At 42.8% G+C, this 26,651-nt stretch overlaps 1 protein-coding gene across 6 annotated transcripts in view; it reads left to right on the forward strand.

Annotated features, from left to right (window-relative positions):
• The window catches only part of sgcd (sarcoglycan, delta (dystrophin-associated glycoprotein)), a 383,518-nt gene that overhangs the window by 185,382 nt on the left and 171,485 nt on the right, over positions 1-26,651 (forward strand). The window contains exon 1 of one of the 6 annotated variants that reach the window (XM_039778322.1): positions 4,032-4,265. The exons of the other annotated variants lie outside the window; for them this stretch is intronic. Coding sequence (XP_039634256.1) covers positions 4,263-4,265 — 3 coding nt within the window. The 5' untranslated portion in view covers positions 4,032-4,262. Of the gene's footprint in view, positions 1-4,031; positions 4,266-26,651 lie in introns of those variants that run through there. 6 annotated transcript variants of the gene reach the window in all.

Consider the following 26,651-nt stretch of genomic DNA (forward strand, 5'->3'; position numbering starts at 1 on the left):
TTTACATACTGCAGTGACCAAGTGGGAATGTACAGTAAGTTGTGTAGAGGTTCCAATCTCCCAGAAGGTACACATTTTCTGTTAGAAGTTACAAGTCTGTTTGTCATAACCATAGACAGTATATAAACTGGACCACCAGATCCCGTTGCTCTGGACGGAGACCAGTGAAGGATATTAGAAGTCAGATTTCTGGTGAGCGCTGAGTGTTACTGAGCAGCCTCCAACTGAGAGAGACGACGTAGATGTGACGTGAGCAACCTGTCTGAAAGTTGTAAGTCTTCTGGTAGCTGTGCCAAGAGAAATCTCAATCATTCCCAATCTTACAGAGACAGAGAGTGTAGGTATATGTAAGGAGATAACATGGACACAGGCTAATTATTGCTAACTAAAATGCTAGTTAACATTAGTAATTAAACTTAAACAGCTAATGTGAGTCCAAACTGCCTGTGAGCTTCTCCTCTACTGTACGGTAATTTCTATACTGTGTGACAGTAAGTCTCGTGGTTATGACACAATCGTTAGCCTATTTTTATAAAAGCGTCTGCTACGGAGCCATAACGTGAGATACAAGGTAATGGAGCCTTTTATACATTGCCGTGTTTCTTTAGAAATAAACAACGAACAAATAGAGTCTTTAAACGCTTCAGTTGTAAAGTTATTCGCTGTCAAAGTGGCGCCAAAATGAATGGGAGTCAATGGGATGCTATAGGGGGGTGATGGCTTGGTAGCATCAAAAATGGCGCCATAGGAGCTACGTGTTGTGGAGAGACACTTACCCCCTTGATCATAAGATAACTGTCTGGTCAGCCATGTTCATAGTGTGAAACAGATTTCATTTTACTGAAAAAAAACAGTCAAGAACCACACAACTTTGTGAAAGTGAAGGGGAAAAAAAATGGAAACTAGCGGTTTCTTAGATGTTTTTAGACTTGTATCAATGCTCCGCCCACTGGCACTTAACTCCAACAATGAGTCTTTTTCTCTCTGCCCCCGACATCCACTCTGCCTAACTGACGCGTTCTCGAACTCAAACTCCTTGCTATATCCTCCATCTTCTTTTCAACAGTTTAAAAATCTGTCCGTGTACGAGCTCTCCCGCCTCTTCGCCTCCCCCGTGTGTATTTGCCTACACTACGTCTTCATCATGAGACGGAGCCTCGCCGTGTTCCTCCTCCCTTTTACCAGAGGCCTATTAGGGATTTCCCCTTTCATTTATTGATTAATACATCATCAAATGGAGCCTCAGCCGCAGCCACGGCAAACAGAGAGTCTCTCCTCCCCCCCCTCCGGCGTCTGCAGCCTTCGTCCCGGCTGCCCCCTTGAGATTCAGGACTCGCCTCGCCTGTTAGACAATGATTGCTATTATTCTTTTTTGTTCATTTTCTTTTTCTTGTAGCTACCGCTGCTAGTTGAGAGAGTGGCCGCATTTCCATCATGGCTCATAGGGAGAAGAACAAAAAAAAATTGTTGAAATTACGTGGCTTAAAAAAAACCAAGTGTTGGTTGAATTTGGGGGGGCGCGGACATATCAGCAGCTTAACCTGTTTTTATGGGCACATAAGAGGATTTTTTAACCTCTTTTAGTAATAAAGCACCTTGCTTTTTCTTATCAAAGGCGCAGCGCTTGTGAAACTGCTGGATGTAACATCAAAGCATGAAGTATTCCCCTAACCTACGAAATCAGTCTCACCACAAACAAGCAGGCAGGGAGAATGGGATCAGTGTGGCTGTGAAGAGAGGGAGGAGGAGAGGAGAGGAGGGGAGCGGAGAGAGAGAGAGAGAGAGAGAGAGAAAAGAAAGTGGAGCTTTGTAGGAGAAGCTTTGTGAGGCTTTCCCCCCCCCCCCTCCCTCGCTGTCAGGCCGCACAACATTCAAGTGGAGGAGAGGAATTTGCATTCTTTAAATTGCTTCTTTCTCTCTGTCCTGAGCACGTGCACTCACACATGCATGCTCTCACATACTGCCACCATGTTTCCATCCAAAACATGTTGCTAAAGAAAAGCAAGTGACCGCAAAATTGTACATGAATTAATACAACACTCAACACTAGGGTTGGGTATCGTTTGGATTGTTACGATTCCAATGCCGAACCGGTAGCCTGGCTCCGCCCTCCTACGTACTTCTGCTCAATTTTCATTTCCCTTCAGTACATCGTCTGGGTTTGCGGTATAGTCTTGGGTTTTCTCCGGCCAAATATTTGGCGGTCCAATCAGCGAACAGAGGGAGTGGCGGAGAACGATGACGTTGAGGTCGTGCGCTAGAGTTGTAGTTCCGTAATGGCGGCGGAGAAAGACGCGAGCGAAGCCATTCGGTCCGTTGTGGCAACGCTGCCGAACATCCAGAAGTTAAAGCCCGAGCAAGAACAATCTTTGCTGAGTTGTGTTGGGGGGGGCCATGATGATTTTCCAGCTCGCTCCGTTAGTGGTGAAGGAGTTGGCTAAGCCAATAGTTGTTGTCGTCTCCCCTCTTGTTAGCCTCGTCCTACCAGACAGTACGTAGGAGGGCGCAGCCAGGCTACCAGAGTGGCTCTGGGCAGATCCAATAGTTTTAAACTTCAACACCCTGAAGTACCCGCCTTCAAGGAAGTTAACACTTGTCAATGGAGAGAGACCAGACTCTCTGGACAAATGAAATGGACCAGAGTCTGGTAGGACCCGGCTAGTGTACCAGAGTCTGGTAGGACCCGGCTAGCGAACCGGTACTTTTAAAACGATTCTGATTCCTAAACCGATTCTTGAGAAACGGAAAAATGACATCAAAGATGTAATATGTTTACTAGCAATCACGTGCAGTGGATGGTTAATATGCTTTTACGTCCGTTTTGGTGAGCCCAGAGGGAAAATATGGCATTTTAAAAGTAGCCTACATTTACGATAGCTAGCTAACGGTAGACTACAGAGAAATTGTGATATCTTTACGTCCGTTTCGGAGCAACAGAGGGAAAAATATTTCAGTCGACACATTAAGTGGACCCAAAATGAGGAACCGAAATTTGCGTTCTAATCCGGTTCCATATCCGGCCAAATCTTTACCGGTCCAATCAGCGAACAGAGGGAGTGGCTGACAACGATGACGTTGAGGTCGTGGGTCGTGCGCTAGTTTGAGTTGTAGTTCCGTAAGAAAGATGCGGGTGAAGCCATTCGGTGCGTTGTGGCAACGCTGCCGAATATCCAGAAGCCCTCCTGCCCATGGCGTTGGCTAAGGCGAACGCTAGCGATGCTAAGCCGATAGTTGTTGTTGACATACGTCATGACCAAACGTTAGCGATTGGTGATGGCAGATCCAGAGTGGCTCTGGGCAGATCCAATAGTTTTAAACTTCAACAGAGTACCCGCCTTCAAGGAAGTTAACACTTGTCCATGGAGAGAGGCCAGACTCTCTGGACTAATGAAATGGACCAGAGTCTGGTAGGACCAGGCTAGTGTACCAGAGTCTGGTAGGACCAGGCTAATGTTGGCCCTAGGTTTGAAAAAATAAAAACTTTTTGGTCTCTAAAACATTAGAAAAGCTAGAGCAGATAATGAATATAACACTCAAAAAGCTCAAAAGACAAAAGTTGCTAAAGACGTCCACTGGGGACCAACTCCAATCATCAGATCTGAGACAATTCATTCAGTTAGTTTTGATGCTGACGTTGATTTTACATTCATTCGGCTTGGGTTGTGCCCAAAACGGCTTGGGTGCTGCGCCTAACCCTTCCAGTATAATTGGATGGAAAACCCTGCATATTTGGGGGAAAGCCATCCAAACACGCCCCACATGCGTACTTGTTCCAGTCCCCGCCTCTTTAAACTTCAAACCAGAGGCCCACATGTGTCTATGGTTCTAAATTTAGGCAGGAAGGCAGGGCTACAACTCCGAGAGACGAGAGGGGCTGGAGCAACAAGGCTGTCCACAGTCGAGCCTTCAAAAAACAGGGAAAAAAAATAAAAAAGAAGAGGGAGACAGGCGGGTCACAGGAGTCCACTAAGCGTCCAGGAAACAGGGACTTGGCCAAAAGAGGCGGGGGGGGAGCAGTTTGTTATTGGAAAAGCTGACACGAGCGCAAGGCAGCGGGGAGGGGGGAGAGAAAGAGAGAGGTGGCTGCCTGACTTTGACTTTTGGTCAGTGAAGGCCTCACGCAGCTTCTTAGCAGCAACTCAGTCCTATTTCTATCCGCCTGACGCGCGTCGACTCTGAGCAGAGCTCACCGGGAGCCCAGAACTAAGGGACAGAGGGGGAATTAGGAGGAAAACAGGGAGAGAAAAAGAAGAAAAGAAAGCATGGTAAGTTTGTTTTCTCTGCCTTGTTTGGACTGCTCAGTAAGCATGGCTGTGGTGGGCGGGCCGAGCCTGGACTTCTGCTACTTTATTCCTTCAAAAAAAAGAGTGGCCCAAATCAAAGCTGTGGTACTTATTCTTAGTTTGCAAAAGTTTTTTTATGTTTTTTATCCCCCCAATTTGTGCTCGTCGGCCCGGGGGAAAACAACATTGTAACCACTTTAAAAATGAGACTGAAGCAGTTGGATTCATTTATTTGTTGTGGACTTGTGAAGAAGTTAGGGAGGAAAATGAAGCTCGGGAACTTTTTCTTTTCCTTTCCAAAAAATTAAATTGCAAGAAATGTGATTTCCAAGGCTGCTTGCTCTAAATCTCTCTCCCACTCTTTTCTACAATTGTTGTTTATATAGAGAGAGGGAGGAGAAGGGTGGACGGGCATATCAGTCCCGGCAACACATTTGGTTTCAATTACTTTGTTCCTCTGGGGAACAAGCTGCTATAAATAAGCTACAAGCGGCGGAGTGTGGACAGACTGCAGCCTACTGTCGGGGTCCGACACATGCCTCAACACTGACTCTGGGTCTGCTCTGGCTGGGAGGGACTCCGTCATGGTGAAGGGGCGTGCGTCCTCTGTTTGGTGAGGGGGGGTCTTATTTAGCTTGTGTCTCTGTGTCGCCCAATGGGTAAAATTAACTCTTTGTTTTATAGGGCCCTATTTTAACGATCTAAGCGCACGGCGAGAAGTGCGTGGCGCAGGTGCGTTTAGGCCGCGCCCACAGCTAGCCAGTCAGAAGCAGAGTATGAGGGCGTGCCCTGACAGTACCTTGGTAAGGACTACTAGCCAGTCAGAAGCAGAGTATGAGGGCGTGCCCTGACAGTACCTAGGTAAGGACTACTAGCCAGTCAGAAGCAGAGTATGAGGGCGTGCCCTGACAGTACCTAGGTAAGGACTACTAGCCAGTCAGAAGCAGAGCATGAGGGCGTGCCACGCTAGCAGCTAGGCGAGCATTATAACGTGTATTACAAAGTGACGCGTGTTTGTCTCTGAAGTAAAGGCTGGACTACAATCAGTCCCTCCAGAAAAACGTGATTATGTGGTCGCATAATTCAATGCATAATCAGCCAAAGTCCGCATATTTATGCGGGGGGGCTCACTTTCGGCGCATAAATTGACGATTTCCGCGCAAAATATGCAGGGCTTGCATGATTTCATAATCCCCGCATTTTCGTTGCAAAAAAGAACCATATATCTTAGCAGAAAGTTGAAAAATGTTTGTTTACTTCACACAAGAGCAGCCATTTCCCCCTGTTGCCATGGGAACGTTATGAAGTGATGTAATTACGTGAGAGTGAACATCATCGAAAAGCAGGGTGTTGGGGCAATCACTTTTTTTTCTCTTTTTCATCAAACCGCAGTTTTTGCAAGTTCCCGCAACTTTTGCAAGTTCCCGCATATTCCATCGCATTTTTTAAGAAAACGTGGCGCATAATCAAGGATTTTTGCCCCCAACAATCACAGAAAAACGCGGAGTTTTTCTGGAGGGACTGTACAACAGAGCTGTTTGGAGCGGTTTGTGAACAGTGTTTTCTGTTGGAGATGGTAAGTCCCTTTGGGGGGGACTTTGGGCTTTTTCACTTTGTAAACCTATAACGTGCACAAAAAAGATATATAACACAATAAAGGAAAGGGGGAAAGCCAAAAAACATAATATGAGCACTTTAAAGGAAGTCAGCAGCAACGGCAGTGTCTTACCGACAGCCAGCGGCCGTTTTTCAGTCTCTGCACTTGTTTATGCATCGATCACATTTGTCTGAAGTAGACTCTGCCACTGGCAAACTCCCCCCCCCCCCACCGTGACTCAGGCATGTGGTACGGCCCACCTTCTTCAGGACACACAGCAGCTGTCGCTCCACACACGGTTATATTGGGAAGCAAGCGACAGAGCTCCAAATATCCGGTGACCTCCAATGGCCCCGACTCTCTGTCTCCTTATGGGCTTTTTACTGTCGGTTTGCATGTAGCTGCCAACTGTCTGCTGTTCCCTCTTACTAGAGTCAGGCATACACAATCTCATGTGCACCCCAAGTCCGACTGTTGTTTCCTGCTGCAAACATATGCTGATCAACATACTTCACAGTAAACTAGACTAAGGAAATGCTTTTTTTTCACAAATAAAAAACAAAGAGAAAATGGGGTGCCTGGGTGGCTCACCTGGTAGAGGGCGCGCCCATACATAGAGGTTTACTCGTCGATGCAGCGTCCCCGTGTTCGACTCCGACCTGCGGCCCTTTGCTGCATGTCATTTCCCCCTCTCTTTCCCCTTTCGTGTCTTCTTAAAAATAAAGGCCAAAAAAAAGAAAGTAAAGAGGTAAAATAGGGAGAAACCTCAGATGAGTTGCTGGTTGTGTGCCAAAAACTGCATTGCATCTGTACCACAGATTGTGTATTTATAACAATAACATTAAGTCAGACTCAGTGGTGAGTGAAACCGGAGCAGAGGGACAGACACAGAGCTGGAGCCGAGCCAAAGTAGAACACTTTTTAATTCATTAACTTTATCAGTTATCAGGCAAAATAAACACTGACACAGATAATCTGCAAACTGCCCAAAAAAAAATGGCCCGATAAGTGGCCGGAGACGATAATCGGTCTACCCCTACCAAAATTGTGCCCGGATGCTTCCATTGTTGAACTTTTGAACTTTTTTTCTTCCAATTGTCATAATTTTTAGGCTTTTTAGCAGCGTGGTTCTAGGGAAGGCAATGTCGGTCTGTCGGTGCGTTGGCTGGTCCACCATTTTAGTGTAAAATGTCTCAACTACAGGATGGATTAGAGTAAATCATACTGACTGGTGAAACCCTTTTTCTCTAGTTCCATTGTGAGGTGTTTTTGCTTTACACTGTATGAAAAGCTTCTCTTTCTGTTCATTACTTCCTTAAATTCCTTCTGATTTGAAATGTCGCGGTGGTGCGCAGTCATTACACACGGCCGTTCAGTGTCTTTGATTAAATCACGTACAAATGACGCCAGGCTGCTACAAAATAACCGCACATGTCCTCCTCTACACGCAGCAGACTGGTACGTTCTAACTCTGATGTTGAGGGAGACGTCAGATTACCGGAGCTCATTAATCCTGTGCGTCACAGCCCCTCATGTTTTGTTCCCCGAAATGCATTATGCAAGCACTTCTTAATAATGTAACCATACCACGAGAGATACTTTTAAAAATTCATATCGTCATTGTTACTGTTGAAAAAAACAAAATGCACGATTGAAATAGGGCCTTTTAGTTAAAAATAGACTGAATAGGTGAATTATCATTTTTTTTTATATACATTTTAAACAAACTCTTTGCTTTAAGAATAGTGTTAATGCTGTGTAACAACAACAAAAAATTATAAAGCTCCCTGTCAGGGTTTACTGAGGCTACATTTACATCGCTAAGTTTTGGTTTTTAAGCGCTGTTTTGAGCCAAAAGCAATCTCCGTGCACACAAGTGTTTTTAGCTCCAGTAGAAGAACTAATCTAAAGTTGGTTACTAAAGACTACTAAAGACCACTAGACTTACACCAAGGAAACAGGTGTTCCAAGACAGTTTCCGAAACGGGTGTTCCACGTGTAACCAGTTTTTTTTTGTTGGCTAAACTCAACTGCAACAGCCGCTGAAATGACCGTCACCTTAAGGTGCTCCGAACCCGGCTCAGTCACCTTTTGTGGGCTTAATTTACTAAAGACCGCTACAAAAGGCAGCTAAACTTTACTGTCACGTGACTGGCTGGCGGGCGTTGTAATTTCATATATCATACAAATTATTGTGCATAAGTTTCCGTATGATATCATACGAGCCCGTTTATGAGAATGTGTTGACTCTCACCACCAGTCCAGATGTACTTTTTTTGCAATTTTTTATACGCAGCGCTTGAATTGGAGTGCTCAGTGCTCACCAGTTTACAGGACCAGAAGACTTTATTTCACATTATGTTTAATATTGAGTTTAATTTTAACCAAGACTTAAAGAAATGTAGACATAGCCTGAAAAACAATAGTAGCAAAAAACAAACAACTGACAGCAATCACAGACAAAAAATACAAATACACGAAAAACCTTTTATATAAAATGAAATGAAAATCCTGGCCATTATTTTTTTCTGTCCTGGACTCGGTCTTGACTCGGACCCGAACCTTTTTGGACTCGATCTTGTCTTGGACTCTAACCTCTTAAGACTCGGTCTTGACTTGGTATCGACTAGTCCTTGTCTTGGACTTGTCTTGGACTCGACAAAGGTGGTCTTAGAAGAGCTTAGATTTATATTATGTATGTATTTGTTGCCCAAATGCTTCTGGTGTTCTTACGCAGGCTGCTGGTTGAGCCTACTGGCTTCTTTTTTTAACTTATTCATATCATATTCGATATTATACTGGTAATGAAACCGGTATTGTATAACAGATGTGCCGTTTTTACTGCAGTCTGTCGTGGTGACTTCTGCTACAGTAGCAGTAGGGTTAGTCAGCTTTGTTAAGTGCACAGCGCCAGTAATTTATGCGCTTCATCTTTGAGTATTGTAGGCACACGATTGTCTGCGGATTAGAAATAACTGACTTTGTTGCAGTTTGTCTCTACAAACATCAAGCCAGAGCATCCCACACCTCTCTGCAGAGATATAAGCAGCACCTTAGACGGCGTGACTCTGTTCAAGGACACCGTTCATCTTCAGAACAGCTTTTAGTCAGTATGGCTGCCCATAGACGGCACTATATTTAACAGCTGGCAACATGCCTTCAGGACTCATACTTCAGTTTTCTGCACCCATAAAACCACCCGAGTCTGGAAAATTGTGAGGAATGACTCATCAGACCTTTTCTTTTTTTGTGCTACTGAGAATCCCAGCAGCATTTTTTGCTTCTTGACGTGGGACCCAAATGGCGGTGTTACCACGGAGACCAGCAGTGTCAGACTGTCCTGAGGTTGTTGATTCAACTTGCTTCTGGTTGCTAATTGATTGCTAACGCTTTAGCCATAACAGCTTTATTCAATTTCAATTCAATTTTATTATATATATATATATATATATATATATATCAATTTTATTTATTTATATAGTATCAAATCATAACAACAGTTAGAGACACTTTACAGATAGAGTAGGTCTAGACCACACTCTATAATTTACAAAGCCCCAACAATTCCAGTAATTCCCCTAAGAGCAAGCATTAGCAGTGGCTGTTGCGACAGTGGCGAGGAAAAACTCCCTTTTAGGAAGAAACCTCGGCAGACCCAGGCTCTTGGTAGGCGGTGTCTGACGGGGCCGGTTGGGGGTGTGATGAACAGTGGCGATAATAGTCACAATAGAATAGATTTATAAGGTTTTAATGTTATAGTGTCAACGTTAGCCAAGGACCCCTTAACTGAAAGAGAGATGGAGCAGGGACCCCCTACTTACTACATATATTGTATAAAATGAAGTTGCCTACAATAACGTTTGGGCAGCCTAGAGCCTTTACACATACCATTTTAGTGCATAAAATACTAAGCTATGAAAATAATAGTTGGTATGATTTTATAAATCATGTCTTTTTACGTGGCACAGTGAATCCTTAGGATTAACTGTATCTGTGGATGTCTACCTTACCCATAGGCAAGTAAGCTTATCATCAGTCTGTTTTGTGATTTGTATTTGCTTTATTGGATTCATGTTAAGACATTTTCATTTTTTAAAAAAGCAAAGAAAGGAGTCAGACAGTGTGCAGGAGTTTCGTTGCAACTTTGGACTTACTTATCCCCCCCCCTCCGACGCACCTGTCTCACGCTATATATGTACAAAGTATTGAAGTATATGAAAAACTTTCAAAAAATTAGCAATAATTTGGTGGCCCCCTCCTCCTGCTTTGACTCTGAGGACCCCCTAGGGGCCCCGGACCCCCTGTTGAAGATCTCTGTTGTAGTGGATAGTGTATAGGTTTCCCAGGTTTACACCTCCAATTGGCTAGAAAAAAATCTGTTTATGCAGCTTTAACGGAACAAGTTTTGACATTTTGGGAAATACTCTGATTTGTTTTCTTGCCTTTTGTTCCATGAGAAGATTGATACCACTGTCGTGTCTGAGAATGGTTCAAATCTTCTCATCTAAATTAGGCTACAGAATATATTTTTAAATGACATTTATATCTGCATTTATGTCAAAACCTACAGACTTTCAAACGTCAAAATGTCATTTATTAAATGTATTCATGTCAAAGTGACATATACACATCTTTTCCTATTCTATTTTGCCTGGAAACGCTTCATTGTGTGTCGCGTGAAAAATAGGAGACGGTTCTATTTCTAGCAGGCGCGCGTTTTCGGCGCGGCTCGCGCCTGAGACGTGGCGTGTCACGCAGGCAGTGTGCAAGCTCTAACCGGTTAACATGGGAGCCGAAATAAAAACGGACACGCCACGCAGCCAGCGTGCAGGAGCCCAAACTCAAAAATTAGAATACGCGTATTTTGCAAATTGTCGCGCTGTACCTTTTTAAAGAAAAACACGTAAAATGTATTTTCAACCTCAGGAAAACATCCGCAGAGCCTTTGTGTTTAGTATTTAAAAACCTGAAATATTAACATGCGTTCTCCTCTCTTCTTCCTCTCCTTCTTTACTAGCGCAGTAATGGTTGAACACGTGACGCAAGCAGCACAGACATGTGTGCTCTTGAAAACATTGCTCTATAGAGCCACTTTTGTTCAAAAGTTCATCTCGCCGTTTGTAGTCTTTCACTATATATGGCAATGGGTCCTTTTTTGTTGCGCATCGCCACAGTTTTTTCAGACTCTTTCCTTCACCCCATTAGATAAGTTTGCTTATTTTTTTTTTTTGCCTGTTTTTAAGCCTTTGGTATTCATTGGAGGTGACTGGTTTAGATTTGAGTCATACTGGCTTCCAATATAACAACTGTGGGGATTTATTTTCCAGATACGGTCGTCTTCCATGCGGCGTTTCTCTTATTTTCCCCCACCCTCCTGCAGGCAGATGGATAGATAGAGCTGCAGGGGGGTGCCTGAAGGTAAAAAAAAAAAAAGGTGGATGAGTGAGGAGAGGAGGTGAAAAGTGATGCAGGGAAAGGAGCGAAGAGGAGAGGGGGGCGGATTTGCTGAGTGAGTGATAATTTGAGGATTAGACTTTGGAGCAGGAATGGAGTTGTGTCGAGCCAACCTCTTCCCACATCCGCTTGGCATGGTTGCTGCAAAGTCATTTCCATGGAAATTATGACCCCCCCACCGTTGTGTGGCTATTTCGCTGCAGGGTAAATAGCGCCTAAACCCCTCGAAAGCAGAGTGAATTTAAAAATAAAACGAGCACAAGCGATGCCACAATTATATCCGTGATATACTGTATCTATGTGGTTTAATGCGCGCTGTCTGTAAAACTGACTGGACACCTTGGGCTCCATCCATATTTTTTATTTATTTTTTTATTTTGAAGTGAGAACCAGTCATCAGGCAGGTCAATTAGGAGGGAAAGTTCTTATTCGCTGTGACGGACTGGCAGAGCCCGCTGTCTTTTCCCATCATTACAGCCTCCTCAGACCTCGGCCAAACGGAGACAAATATAATTAGACTCCCCTTCGTCAATCAGTGGTCAGCTCGTTTTAAACAGACAGCGTGCCGGTTACAAACAATACAAAAAAAAGAAGCCAATCAATACTGAAAGTTGGAAACTTTTTGTTTTTTTTACTTTTTTCTCACTGCCGCCCCCAAACGCTAACACAGTCATTCTGGGGTTTCATTTCATTTCCTCTGCTTTATTTTCAGGGAAATAGCTTTTTTATCACCTCGCTGATTGTGCACAGTGTGACTTCTGTGATTGGAAATGCACATTTGAAACATAAAAATCATGTATTTAACAAAAAAAAAATATCCCTCAAAGGCCTCCATCAGCCTCTCAGATCCTCACAATGTAGATGTAATCACTGCAAACAACTTCTCGTATGCTTACTAATTTTTTTTTGACTCTCCCGACAAAATTGTTAGCTCAACAGAAAAGATCTGATTGGTTGCCACACAGAGATAAATGTGTTGGATGGAAATGGGCTTGTTCTGCTGGTTTTAATGGTAAATGATGGGGTTGCTCGCAGTGTGAACAGGAAGTCAAGACTTGGGTCCAAGTTTGAGCAGCAGTCCGTTTTTGTTCAGAATGCTATAAAAACATTTCCTCTATGATTTACGTAACAGAAATATTGGGAGTGAAAGATTTACCCTCAATACATACTTACTGCCAAGTACACAGTCAGCAATGATTTGGTGATTTGCAAGTTAAAATTCTAAATGGGCTGAATTTAGCTGGAAAGTTCCTCTGGCGCCACCACAACGTTCGTATTTGAGTTTTTGGGCACTATTTTAACGATCTAAGCGCACGGCGTGAAGTGCATGGCGCAGGTGCGTTCAGGGCGTGTACGAATCCAAGGAAAAAAAGGGTCCGGGCGCATGGTTCAAAAGGGTTGTACTTAGTGTCTTCATTAATTCATAGGTGTGTTTTGGGCGTAACCTGCAATAAACAAATCAGAGATCATCTCCCATTCCCTTTAAAAGCCAGGCGTGTTTGGACCTTGGAGCATTGCTGTTATGATGGAGGATTTCTTTGCACTGTAATATTTTATATAATATTTTTATAATTATTTTTATTTGTGTCTGCTGCAGCGCTTCCCTGTGTGTAACAAGCATAGTGTGCGCGCTGTGCATAAGCTGAGGCACATTTGACAAATTTGCTGTTAAAATAACAATGAAAAGCATTTGCTTCTGACTTTAGACCAGGTTTTTGTTGGTCAATGGTGTGATCACTTCCCGCTGACTCAAGATAGCAATACGCCCAGAATGCACCTGAACACACCTCCCTGTAAGACCAGCACGCCCACGGGCGCACAGATGGGCGCAGGTGTATTTGCTATTTAAACGATGTGGGCGCTGGACGGGAAACTGACAACTGAGTCGGTCTTAAACTAGCAAAGACACTTGTGTCGGGCTTTGCGCTGCGCCGGGTAGGCCATAGAGCCCTTTTGAGTGAAATGTCTCAACAACCACCAAGTTTTTTTGTTTTTTTTTGGTGTCGGTCTTTATTGCTTTAGATAACAGTTGAGATGCAACGTTCTGCACACTGACGACAAAGTCCGATGACGGAAAACGTTTTTGGAACCTCAAACTGAAGCGACACTGTTTCTAAACTGCATTTTGACTTTAACTTGCTGTTTACATGACTTTGAGGCTGATTACAGCAACAGTGTGTAATGAAGAGGGGTTTCAAGTGTTTGTAATGTTAGTAGCAGTTACCCTGTAGGAGCAGACGAGTGTTGTTCGGGGTTAGTTTGTCCTCTCGGACAGGTGATATGAGGGGGTAACCCAACGGTTACGTTTTCTCTGCCGATTTTAATTTTTTCGTTACCTTCAGGTTCTAAATAGAGAGGTTTGGATTTATTTTTTTTAACTTAAAGTATTTTTATATTAATGAATGTCCGTTACATTGAAGCCATTGCCAAATTACTACTGTGATTTATTTTTATTTTTTTCATAAATAGGTTGGCTAACATTAGCTAATCTACCTCTTCTCATGTCATGTCTCATGAACAATAAGTTACGGGAGTGAGAAACACAAGGCATTGTGAGCCAACGTTACGTACAGAGTAATGTTAGTACAACATCACGGAGCTAACGTTACGTACCGAGCAATGTTAGTACAGGGGGAGTGACAGGCTGCGGCTGGAAATCGGAAGAAGGATGGGAAATAGTTCTAACACGACTATAAAATCGACATCCACTGAGCCAAAATGCTTATGTTAACATTAGTTAGCTCGTTCTGGTTTCCTAACTGCGTCGTGAGTTATAGTATGTTATTTGTATGTTATTATGTTAGCTTAGCCGGGAACTTCATGGAGACAGCTAAAGTTTATGTTAGCTGCCCTACAGCTGTTATTTCTGACTTCATATATTACCTTCTAACAGCTGTATTCTCAGTAACGTGACAATCTGCAAGAAACAGGTTGCTCATAAATCACTAAAATAGTAGTGACAGCACCGTTTGGCTTAGTTATTAATGCCGTTAGCATCGTGGCTAACACTATGTTACTTAGTTTATGACAAATCGTTTCGGCTGTGTTTTCTAACATGATATCATTGTGCTAACCGAGCACCGTTAGCCTTTACAACAGAACCTCTTCACTACACTTGTTAGATCATGTTTCATTACAGATGTCTCTGTTGATCTGTGTTTGTCGCTGTGTGCTCGTGGTGGAAAATAAATGTAAACAAAGCGGCGTGCCAGAAATGGCGTGACGTAGGTCCCCTTCAAGGCCAGGTTAAAGTTAGAAGTCCCTCTAGTGGACAGAACGTATAACAATCACATGCTTATAGTGGCCTTGGCAATGCATACGCCTGAGGAGTGTAGTACATATTAATAACAGGCTGCATTTGAGCATTAAATAAATTATAAAAAAAAAAAAAAAATGAAATTTGAATGGTATTCTAGAGGAAGATTGACAGCTCTAGTTGGCTGGGTGGATAGTGGATGTACGTACAAAAAGGCAGAACTCTGATACCTGCAGACAAAAGATTCTGGTTTTAGGTGAAAAAGTGAACACACCCTTTCTTGTGTCACTGCTGGCGTTTTCAGCATTTAACCTGGACCACAGTGTTTCAGCTTCAAGGTTATGGTTTCTTTGTTTCTCCACTTTTCTCCGGAACAAACAGATTTCTCTTTCTCTCCTCTACCTCGATCTCTATATCTCCCTCTTTGTCTCTTTCATTTTGTCTCGTGGTTTCTCCTCCCATGGTCACCCGCTCTCTCCTCTCATCCCATTTGGGTTTTATTTATTTATTTCATTCTGCAAGTTCTTTCTTTCTCTCTCTCTGTTTATCTCTCTCTGTCTCTTCCACTTTTGTCTCTCATTTCTCTGTTTTTCCCTCTCTGTACTGTATACTTATCTGTCCTTTTCTTTTCTATTTTTTTTTTTTTTTACTCCGTCACATCCCTGAGAGTACAGCATGACCGATTGGCACTTACCATAAAAATTGCTGTTCTAAATAGTCCCAGACTTCCAAACAACGCAGGGCCTTGCATATCAATGAGTGTTCAGTATGCATCAGAGAAATTGGACAACAACAGCCGAGCACCTATAATGATGATGCTGTGGATGAGCGCAGTGTGCGGTAAATACCACAGATGTTTACCGGAAACCACGTTTAAAGTGCAGAGGAGTCAAAGCCGCCATCAGTCAGCTCGTGAGTTGAATACAATGAATGAAAAGAGGTTCAGTCCAAACTGAAATTATATAGACATCATGGATGTTGACCTATTTTGAGCTCCAAATGAGTTTTATTGGATTCCCGGTCCCTTTAGTCGACACATTTTCACTCCCAGAGCGTCAAAAAGAGACCCTTGGTCAGGTGCCATCGGCATTTGTTACTGATGCAAAACGTCTCCTTTAGAGTCTAGCTCTTTGGCGTCATATTTAGACGCGCTTAGGTCGGTTACACAATGCCTGCGTGGCATGAGCGGGGCGTTTTCTATGTCTTTGCACACCAGAAACGTGTCTTACGCATACCTGTCAAGTATCCCGTTTTGGCCGGGAAAGTCCCGTATTTTACTCTTCTTTCCCGCCGTCCTCCCGTATTAGTATTTTCCCGTAAATCTCCCGTATTTTAACCTGCGTTATTAAAAAATAATAATACCCCGGGCCCGAGCGGAGTAAAAAAAACATTCCCAATCTGAGCTCTGTCACTAGCCTCGCGATAACTGCCACCTGCAGTAGCCTACTACAGGTACTGTAGGTGGCAGTTGTCGCGAGGTTAGTGTGTGAGGTCAGATGATGAGTGACAACGCGGGGAAAAAAAACAGATGGATGATGGACGCTACGACAGAGACGGTGCGCTGCCAAAACTTATGAAGGCTTTACTATGCATTCCCTATAGCAATGCAAGTTGAGAAAGGGTGTTTAGCATGGTACGAACGATTGTTACAGAGAATAGGAGGACGTTAGACAACAGAACTGTTTGCGCTCTACTCTCATGTAAAATGAACCACTCTGGCCCCGCCCACAAATACTCTCCTTCCAAAACAGTCTTAAAGAATGCAAAGTCTGCAACAAATTTGTACAATAACTCGGACGGATAGGCTACTGCTCTGCTTTCTGCTCAAGACTCGGCTTAAAGCCATTGTTGTCATATAGCAACCGAGCGTCTCTAGCCAATTCCAGCTGCACAAGCTACAAAATAACTAATCAGGCGGTATTTAACTCCTAATAAGACTGTAGAAACATGCCTATAGGTAGCAGTATACAGCGCTATGTTTAACTCCTAATAAGACTGTAGAGACATGCCTATAGGTAGCAGTATACGCGCTATGTTTAACTCCTAATAAGACTGTAGTGACATGCCTATAGGTAGCAGTATACAGCGCTATGTGTACGACTTCTTCATTTGGTTACAACAAAGACAAAAGTGCTTAAAATTGTAGAAAACCACAATGTTTACTACGTGTGATGCACGACGTAGCCATCTTTGAAAGTGAGCTCGGGGTCCTCTGAGTTCAGACGACTTGACGAGTCGTATATATACGACCTCGGGGGTATTCTTTTTGCAACTTCCGGTTTGTAACTCCGGAAAACGACTGGTAGATCGACTTCAGTGGACAAAAAGAACGCACCATAAGAATAAAACAGCATTTTAATGTTAATTACAAATGTTTCACTTTAAATTCTAAGGAAAGCATACAGAAAGGAAAACGCTGATTGTCATTTTTCAACATTTTCTGACATTCTGACATAGACCAAACAACTAATCCATTAATTGAGAAAATAATCAACATATTAATTGACTGCAGTATGAAAATAATCACAGCTCTGTATAACTTAGAACTCATTGACATACAGTGCCATCACTCGCAAGCATGCTGAAAAAAAAGACATAAAATGTTTGCGATTTCGTTTGACACTGAAAATTCCAAGCGCACCAAAATGCGTCATTACAAACCACGCAAGAACATTCTCTCCGCTTATTGGTCAGATGCGTCTGGGGCCGGATCAAGAAAGTGACTAGTGCATATTTCTTGCATCTCCATGGTCAAACCAGCTCTTTTCATTTAAATAATCGGACATCATTTCACCAGCGACGTTTACGTCTGCTCTGCTCACCGAGACTTCGGCTGGTTTGACCACGGAAATCACGAGTGAACGCAGTCTATTTCTGTGAGAGAAACACTGCGAGCGGCTACAGTTTGTCACAGACAGTTCTTGTGCAGACTGCTAAGCACACCTGACTACAGGAGCCGTTTAGCTCCGACTGGCGGAGTATATACAGTTGGTGCGGTTTCGAGGTCGGATTACGTTCTCACCACAAACGAACCGCTCCAGAGCTGGATTGAAAGCGTACCGAGGCCATCTCATCAAGGAGGTCACGGTACGCTCGTTTGGTCCGCTTTCGGCGCCGATCCGAGTGCGATTTCTGCAGTCAAACCTTCCCAAATGAACCGCACCAAGGGGGAAAATGAACTCTAGGCAGGTGTGAAAAGCCCCCCCGAAAGCACCTCCCAGCCATGCGTGTGAGATTACCAAGACAGGAAGGATAACAGATCAGGTAACACATTTCCACTCTCTGGGTGTAAAGATTGACTAAATCCTCTCCCACTCATCTTCTTCAAACCACATTTTCCCTCCTGAGCTTCAAAGTAAGCAGGCAAATGCTCACACTACCAACCCCATTTCAGAGTGCCATAACCTCCGACCTGGTTTCATCGAACGGTTAAAAATAAACTGAAACTTCAGACGACGGTTACCCAGGGAGGTCAAATCTCCAGACGGCTTCAGTATTTTGCCATTTTAAAAGGACAGTTCCGGCGCAAAATGAACATAGGGAAAACGGTCATGACCAGTCGAACCACGAACGCCAGGCTTGAGCTATGTTACTGGTTGCACGGCGTTCGACTGTTTTCCCAAGATGGCGCCTGTCTGTATACGTGAACGGTACAGTCTTCATAATCTATCTTTTTAATAAACTGTCTGTACACTTACAAAGTTCCCAATGCTTCGGTTTACATGTAGGGACCCTCATAATGCTACCGTGGAAGTGTGGTGCTATTTTGAGCCTTGTTAGCGGCATAGAACTAGGGATTTACCTTCTGCCCCGAAGGCTAGCGTTATAAGCTATCACCGGTTTGCGCTAGCTTGTTTCAAGCTAGAGACACATTCGATTAGCATGAAAACATGTCCCAGAGAACGGTCGACTCGGTACACATACAGTATGTTATTAACCCCTAGGTTCATTTTGCGCCGGAATTGTCCTTTAAGATCCTGATGGACCCTTCGTACATCTCCAATCCTATATCCAGGCCCTTGAAATCAAAGACTCAAACTGTGCGCTCATTTTGTTCTTGGTTAAAATATTTATCCATCCTAGTTTATTTTTTCTTTCTTTTATTGTTCTTTTTTTTTTTACGCCATACTGTAGCTTTCATTTATTTTGCCTTCACCCTTCTGCAAAGCACCTTATTTCCTTCATTATGTACTGAATTCCTCCTGCAGGGTCAGCGAGTTCCTCTTTTGTGCCCACTTGTGCTGAAGACCAAAGGACTCGGGTCACTCTGAGGCACTTTGGATGAAAGTGCCCTTAAATAAAAAGACATGAAATGTGCTTTCATGCACCAGTCACAGGGACAGTTGTTATAGCTTCCTAAGCGTCACCTCAGACTCTTTCTTCAAGTTATGAATTGAGGACTGTAAGAATACAAGTCTTTATCAAATTACCAAAAACTGATTGGCAAACATTAAACCTGGGAGTTTCAGGGCCTGGACCTTTTTGGGGATCTGAACCTTGGGACGGTTGCCCACTTTATGCAGAAGAAGAAGAGTCAGACAGCACTTTGGTCAGCACTGGAAAGACTTTTGAATTGATTGCTAGAATTGAATGGACAAAATGTCCAAAAAGAAAGTGTATTTACGATCTTTTAGCATTTCTGTAATACCAACAATGATAGAATAGCCTCATTTACAAATTATATTTTTCACTGAGGGGTTATGAATATACAGAACCCTGGTACAAAGCCAGAGAGACTGTTTTGGTTGGTAGAGAGCCCTGCTGAGCTCAAAAAGAAATGTAGAGGCCCACGGCAAACACCACAGACCTGCTTCCAAGGTTCTGTTTCCAGGAAGCTGCTTTTGGCTGTTGGATTAATATTTATTTACTGGGGTTTTGGAAATCAAAGCGGTGTGCCATCTGGTTGAGCCACAGAAAATCCACAAGCCTCCTCTGAAAAAAATCCCCACAGACTCGTCCAATAGGCAGAGAGATCCAGCTAAGACCTAAGGCATCAAACTAACCACTTCACTGGGAAGGATTCTTTGTTTTTTGTGTGTGAGCCAACAGTTCTTTATTCTTATCAGATCAGAATGTAGTTTTAGTCAGTTTTACAGTACCGTCCTGGAGCTTTTACATTGCTAAACCACTTAAAGCTACAGTAATTATATCAGGGCAGTACTATATGAATCATCTGTGAAAAAAATCCCTCTGCCTCCTTGTGGTGCTCCTAATTGCGTTAGGAAAACAACCACTCAAACCCAAAGAGTCTCTGAAACGGGTTTTATGCCTCTTGCGGTCGGGGCGGTTACGACAGTGTGGTAGTTCGTACCGATTTTGGTCAGAGCGGCTCCAAGAACGGACTTCATCTCTTTAGTAGCCAATCATTGCATTGTGGTGTCCGCCATGTTACGAAATCTTGGAGGTGCATGGCTCGGTGCTCAGACCCTCCGAACACCCTCTGCGCACATGGAGTAAACCTATATATATGGTTAGACGCTCTACCAGGTGAGCTACCCAGGCCGCCCCATTTTCTTTCTTTTTTAATCACATAAGAGACGAAGGACACTGAGCTGCCATGCTTTTTATTTCCTATAAATTGTTTGAAAACCTCCCAATTAAATAAGCCAATTTATTAACCTCATACTTCCAGAGGGAGGTTTGTGATGGTTTGCCAGTGTGAACCAAAGACCACTGGATACAATTGGACTAGTGTGTCACAGTGTATGAAAGGCATTGCCGTAGATGCCTTTGGAATAGGAATTGATTTTGTTTGATTCACCATTTAACTTTGAATTTCTATCGCTAAATAGCCGCGGTTTACTTTGAACAAGAACCAGGAAAGGAATTTTTCCACACAGGTACTCTTGCATGAATTTACCGTGACACTCCTGGCATATTTTATAAATTGTTAAAGTGATGGTTCGGAGTAATTTACCCTAGGGTCCTTTTCACCATGACCTCGAGCCAAACACCCCCCCAGAAGCTTTTCCACCTGGGTCTAACATTGGGAGAGTTAGCGTAGAGTAGCGTTAGCCGCTGAATAGCTTAGCGCGGGGCTAATGGACCCACGTTTGTATCTCTTAAATGACCCCACTAATAATGCCCGAAATGATACCAAAAGGTCTACACTAGTATATATAGGTTATGCTCTCATAAAACGATGGATTGGAAAGTTTGTAAGTACACCAGAAGTTTATGTAAATAACACTTGCCTGCTGGCTTCTGCTCTCTGCTGTTGTTGTTGCTGCTGTGAGACGAGTGCTTAGGGCCGTCTACAAATTACAACACCGAAAAGAGATGCAACAAAAACATTTTTTAATTTAACTTATTTGTTAAAGTAAGTGGTGTAATATAACTAGTAGGAGACAAGTAATAATTGAGGTAAGTTTGGAGACATTACCTTATTTAATAATTAAATTATTAAATGTTTTTGTTGTATCTCTTTTCGGTGTAGTAATTTGTAGACGGCCCTAAGCACTCGTCTAACTGCAGGTAGCAGCAGCAGCAGCAGAGAGCAGAAGAGAGCAGGCAAGTGTTCATAAACTTCTGGTGTACTTACAAACTTTCCAATTCATCGTTTTATGAGTGCATAACCTATATATACTAGTGTAGACCTTTGGTATCATTTCGGTCATTATTAGTGGGGTCATTTACGTGATACAAACATGGGTCCATTAGCCCCTGGCGTCAAGCTATTCAGCGGACTAACGCTTCACGCTTACTTACTTCGCCCAATGTTAGACCCAGGTGAAAAAAGCTTTGGGGGTGTTTGGCTCGAGGTCATGGTGCAAAGGACCCTAGGGTGAATTACTCCGAACCATCACTTTAAAGCCTTTCAACGCTTTTCATTAGAAAAGCAGGGTTCATACGTTTTGAAAAAAACTGGAAAAGTTTGAAAAATGCAAATTCCAGGCCTGGAACAGAAAAAGACCCAGAAAGTTTTGGAAAAGGCATGGAATTTTTTTTTTAACACAGTATAATAATATGTGATTAATAAATGTATTTCACGTCGTCCTAACCTCAACGTTCGGGGCGTGATATTACGAATCCCACTACCACATACATTGTCATTCATTTTATAGTTAAACCTCTGAGGGTAAACTTTAACAAAGATTTTTATTCTTATTGTGTAATGTCGACTGACATTTTCAGGAATACATAGTCATGGAAATTTGCCGAAAAGTATTGGTTAAAATGCGTATGAAGCCTGAAAAGGAATTTCCTTCTTCTGGAATTTAGACGTGTAGATTTTCTTTTTTTTAAGTTGTTCATCTCTGCTGTCTTACTGCCAACAGAGACATGCTGTAAACATGGACATCCGGAGGGAAATGATTTGCTTTCAGGGCCTCTGGAATTATTTATTTTTTTACATATGAGCAAGCGTGTTGTCGGTGTGTACGCAGGGGAGGTCCATCCCAGGAGCCTCTTACAAAAAGGAAGTACTTTCCCGTCTTTACCTTCTGTGTTTAAATTCTTCCATTGTGAGGCAAAGCCCCTCCCCTTCCGGTGGACCTCATGGGACCTTAATTCGGGAAAAAAATATGTATGGTAGTGAACGGGGAGGAACAAATTAATTTTTGATCCCGTTTGAATTGAGCCATGGATTACACATATGTTTGTCAGTTTAAAAGATAATTAGTCAAGTAAAGCAAGTCTCAGCTGGCCATAGGTTTAACGTAGTACCACTTACGTTTTGAGTTTTGTGTGAAACCGCTCAGTGAACTACATCTCGCGTCTCCCACGATATACAATCACCTCGCTTGATGCTCGGCTTGCTAGCTAGCTAGCTAGCTTAGCGCTGTTCCACCTGTAACGTTATCTTACCCGATGTGTTTTATCCAGCAATGTTTTGCAAAAGCCCCTTGGGGCAAATCTGTGATTTGTGATATTGGGCTATAAAAATAAACATCGAGTTGACGTGACATTTTTTTGTATTTTGTATAGGTATTTAGATATATTGAATATACTGTACGTTCCCACCCTGCTCAAGTCAACAAGTGTTGATGTACTTTTAAATGTCTTGCCAGCTGAATTAAAGGCCTTTTATTTTTTGTAACCAACCTCGGGTGCCTGGATATGGGTTTTTATCATGACTTTTTGGGTCATAACTATTTCTCCTCTCCGTGTACGTTGAATAACATTGAGCCTTTGGCAATAGGACGGAAACCTGCCTAGACTGAATGTAGTTGGGTCACTGGTCAGTTCTCAGCTAAAATGACCTACGTTTTAAGTTTCAAGTTATTTATTCCCATATGCTTAACAATTGCAGAGAAGCAGTCATTAGTGGTGTTTCCGTCAACATATTTTTACACGCATTTTGAAGTATCGCATTAGAAAATGTTGATTGGAATCGCAAGGTTTTTTACACTTGCTTGAGGTGGTTTTAGCCTTTTTCGAAAAAGATTTAATGCGCAAAATGGGAGATAAGGGAAACAGCTTTGCCGAATAAGTTGTGACGTAGCGAACGTGTAACTCACGTGAAGTCCCGGGATATTCATCGGATGGGGGAAGGATCGGGCTACGGGTCCCATCCAGGTGGCACAATGTGCGTGGTGGAGTTGCGGTGCGCTATAGCCTGTGCCTCAGCTACATCGGGTAAATTGACAAATCGGTTGCTTGAATGGTTTGGCCCTGAACGCGGCGTATACACAGCGGTGAACGGTTGCCTGCTGACACCAAATGTCTCCACCACAACCCTGTCTTCTGCTCAGGTGGCCAACTTGTCCAACGCTACCTCTCTCCATTCAGCCAAAGAACTTAGCTTCTAAACTCGTTGATTTAGCAAGCCGGTTTGCAATCTCCAACCGTGCATATCAACTTGTGACAAAACTACGCTTTGCGTAGTCTAGTTTATTTGCTCTAAACCAGTTGATAGAAACGCTTCTAATTCACATTTTCTTTTTCTGCGACATTTAATAGTTTGCTTAAAATTCGCTTGACAAATAGATGGAAACATGACTATTGGCAATGAAAATCTTACCGCTCAGGCTCCCTTCAACAATACTCATTAAATATGTATATGTATGTATATGTAGATATATATATAAAAATTAACAAGAAACTAAGCTGTGAAATAGTGCAAGTTAAAATAAAGTGATTAAATATAAAAGAATATAAATTTTGGTTTAGACATTTTCATTACCGATACAAATGACGGCCAAATATATAAAAATAACACTCAAGTTGTAGTAGACCGGAATTGTCCTTTTAAGTTTGAAATATCTGCATTTTAGTTACTAAGAGAGAACACTAGTCACCCCCCATTCCCTCCTGAAAACTGCGATACAAAGTGACAACGCTGTGTGTTTAACCCCCAGGCTCTTTCGTGGCCTGCAAAGAGTGCTTTAACACATGAATTAAACAGCACGCGCTGTACGAGATGTGGCTCCTCTCTCTCCTCGTTGTAAAGCTACAGTAAGTATTCAGATCCTGTACTTCAGCAAAAGTACTACTGTAATACCACACTGTACAAACACTCTGTTGCAAGTAAAAGTCCCCCATTGAAAATGTTACCTAAGTAAAAGGATGTAAGTATCGTCAGGGAAATGTACCTAAAGTAATGAATGTAAAAATACTTAACGCAGAAAAATCCTCAGCTCAGTTCTGTCAATCAACTACGGTAAGTGATTAATCGGACAAGCATTTCAGCTGTACTTGTAGTCCTAAAGTACTGCTATTGTAGTTTATAAACTACATGTGTTTTTTGTGCAAAAATCTTGTTGAAGAAGTCCCGCACACTGTCCATGACGCATGCATGCGTCATGGACAGTGTGCGGGACTTCTTCACCAAGTGTTACTGGTAATCTTTACCTTTTTCCGACGCACCTGCTCCAGAGGAAAAGTGTGCAAAAGCGCTTTTGAATCGTGGGCAAAAATCTTAACTTGGAAAGTAGCTAAAGCTGTCAGATGAATGTAGTGGAGTAAAAAATACAACATTTCTCTTTTGAAATGTAGCGGAGTAGAAGTAAAAAGTGGCATGAAAAGAAGAGACTCAAGTAAAGTACAAGTGACTCAAATGTACACTAAAGCCTGGTACAGACGGCAGGATAATTAGGCAGATTTTAGCCCCGATTCACCCCTCCCGACAATCTTAAGGATGCTCCGATTATGGTAAAATAATCTGATCAGATATTCCTGCCGTGTGTGGTGTGTTAAGACTGCTCTCGTCTGCTCGGAAGGACGTCAGGACCGCTCCGATCTCAAATCGGGGATATCCAACATGTTGGATTTTTTTGGCCCGATTTCTCCTTGTGTGTGTTGTCCCCCGGGGACAAACGAGCACGCAGCCTGTGTAAAATAAATAAAGTCGATGGGCATAACTACATCCATAACTGCAGTCCACCAGAGTACATGGAAACAAATATATGAATGTTTATTAATCTGTGTAATACCTAACGACATTTCTATGAGAAAAACCAAATCACCTCCATATCATGATGTAGCAAGTATAGTCCATGCTCGCGTTGTCTTCTTTGACCATCGCCTTTTCTTTTGATAACGTTTATTTTCGGTTAAAAACACACTACAAACTATCGCCACTGCATCCTCTTCGTCCGCCATGATTGTTTACTCTGAAGTCACGTTTGATCTCGAGGGATTTTGCGAGATTTCCCGTCTGACCTGGGAATGCTCGGGAGTCAAATCGGTTTGTGTGTGATGTGTTGATTTTGCCGTGTGCTGCGCACCACACACTGTACGACCAAAACTGTTAGACCCGTGATTTTTTATCACCGTGTGTGGGGTCTCTCAGGATTGGAAAATCGGCCGACAATTTTAAAATCGTCCCGTGTGAACCAGGCTTTAACTGCAGTACTTGTGTAAATGTGCTTAGTTACATTCCACCACTGTCTGTCACACAGGGGGCTGCAAGCACAGCCTTTGCCAAATTATCCTAATCATGCGCTCGACATTGCTGATGACAAGCACGCTGAAGCCACTCACAAAACAGAGGGGAGAAGAAAAAAACATCTCATGCATTTGCACTCCATTGAAAAAGACAAAGAAAGAGTGCAACGTTGCTCCGCTGTTTAAGTATTCATTATGCCCTCCAGTTAGGCTTTACTCCAGGCCTGGCGTCACGTCCGTTGGGCGGAATGAACCAGTAAAAACTGGAGGTTTTCTTACTCTTTTGTCATTTTGTGTAATCACTGGAAAGGAGTTGTGTCAGATGGTGCATTAATTAAATAGTTTCCTGTTATTCTCTGACCTTTTCAGTGTCTGAGAGCATTAGCCACACTTGTTTTAGCTGTAATGGGCCAGTAAGCAGCTGCAGCAAAAGGTGGCCTCGGTGTTAACGAGGGGGCAACAAAGTGGGACAAAAGGCAGAGCTGCTGTTGCACTCAGAGTAAGCCTTTATTTACTGAGTACCATAAATAGAGCTCAACAGTGTGGTTCTGTAAGTAAATATCCCATTCATTTTCTCCATAAGGATTTTGGTTATAAGCCATAATGTCTAAACCAAGGTTCAACGTTTTATAAGCCAAGGACCCCTACGATAAGGTGTAGGGCGGGCTTAAGTATAAATACCTTTACCTTTAAGCTATTAAATTAATAATTGTTGGCATGATTTTATAAATCACGTTTTAATGTTAAACATACATGTGGCACAGTGAATCCTTAGAATGAACTGCATCTGTGGATGGCCAGTAAGCCTATAGGTAAGGTAGTCAATGATTTTTTTTTCACAAATAGGCTGATTTCTTTTTGCTAATAATATGTTGGATTCATGTAACTTGGAGGACCCCCAAGGGGTCCCGGACCCCCTGTTGAAGATCTCTGGTCTAAACCATCCAAGGTAGACTGACCACGAGGCCGAGGTTGTGAAACGAACGTTTCTGCTCCTGTGGCAGCTGGAAGTCTGTATGAAGTCAACCTTGTTTTAAGAAAAACATTTTTCATTCGCAGTCTAATGGAGAAATACTACATTACACCACAACAGTGGAACTTGTTGTTACCATGAAAATGTATAGCGAACGAGCTGTTGCCACTGAAGTCTGTGATCGTTTACAGTCTTGTACCTTTTGCCTTTTTTGTTGTTTTAAAAATGTAGTTTTGCGCCGAATCAAATGTTTTATCACGA

The sequence above is a fragment of the Perca fluviatilis genome, chromosome 16 (assembly GCF_010015445.1).
Source record: "Perca fluviatilis chromosome 16, GENO_Pfluv_1.0, whole genome shotgun sequence".
Lineage (NCBI taxonomy): Eukaryota > Metazoa > Chordata > Actinopteri > Perciformes > Percidae > Perca > Perca fluviatilis.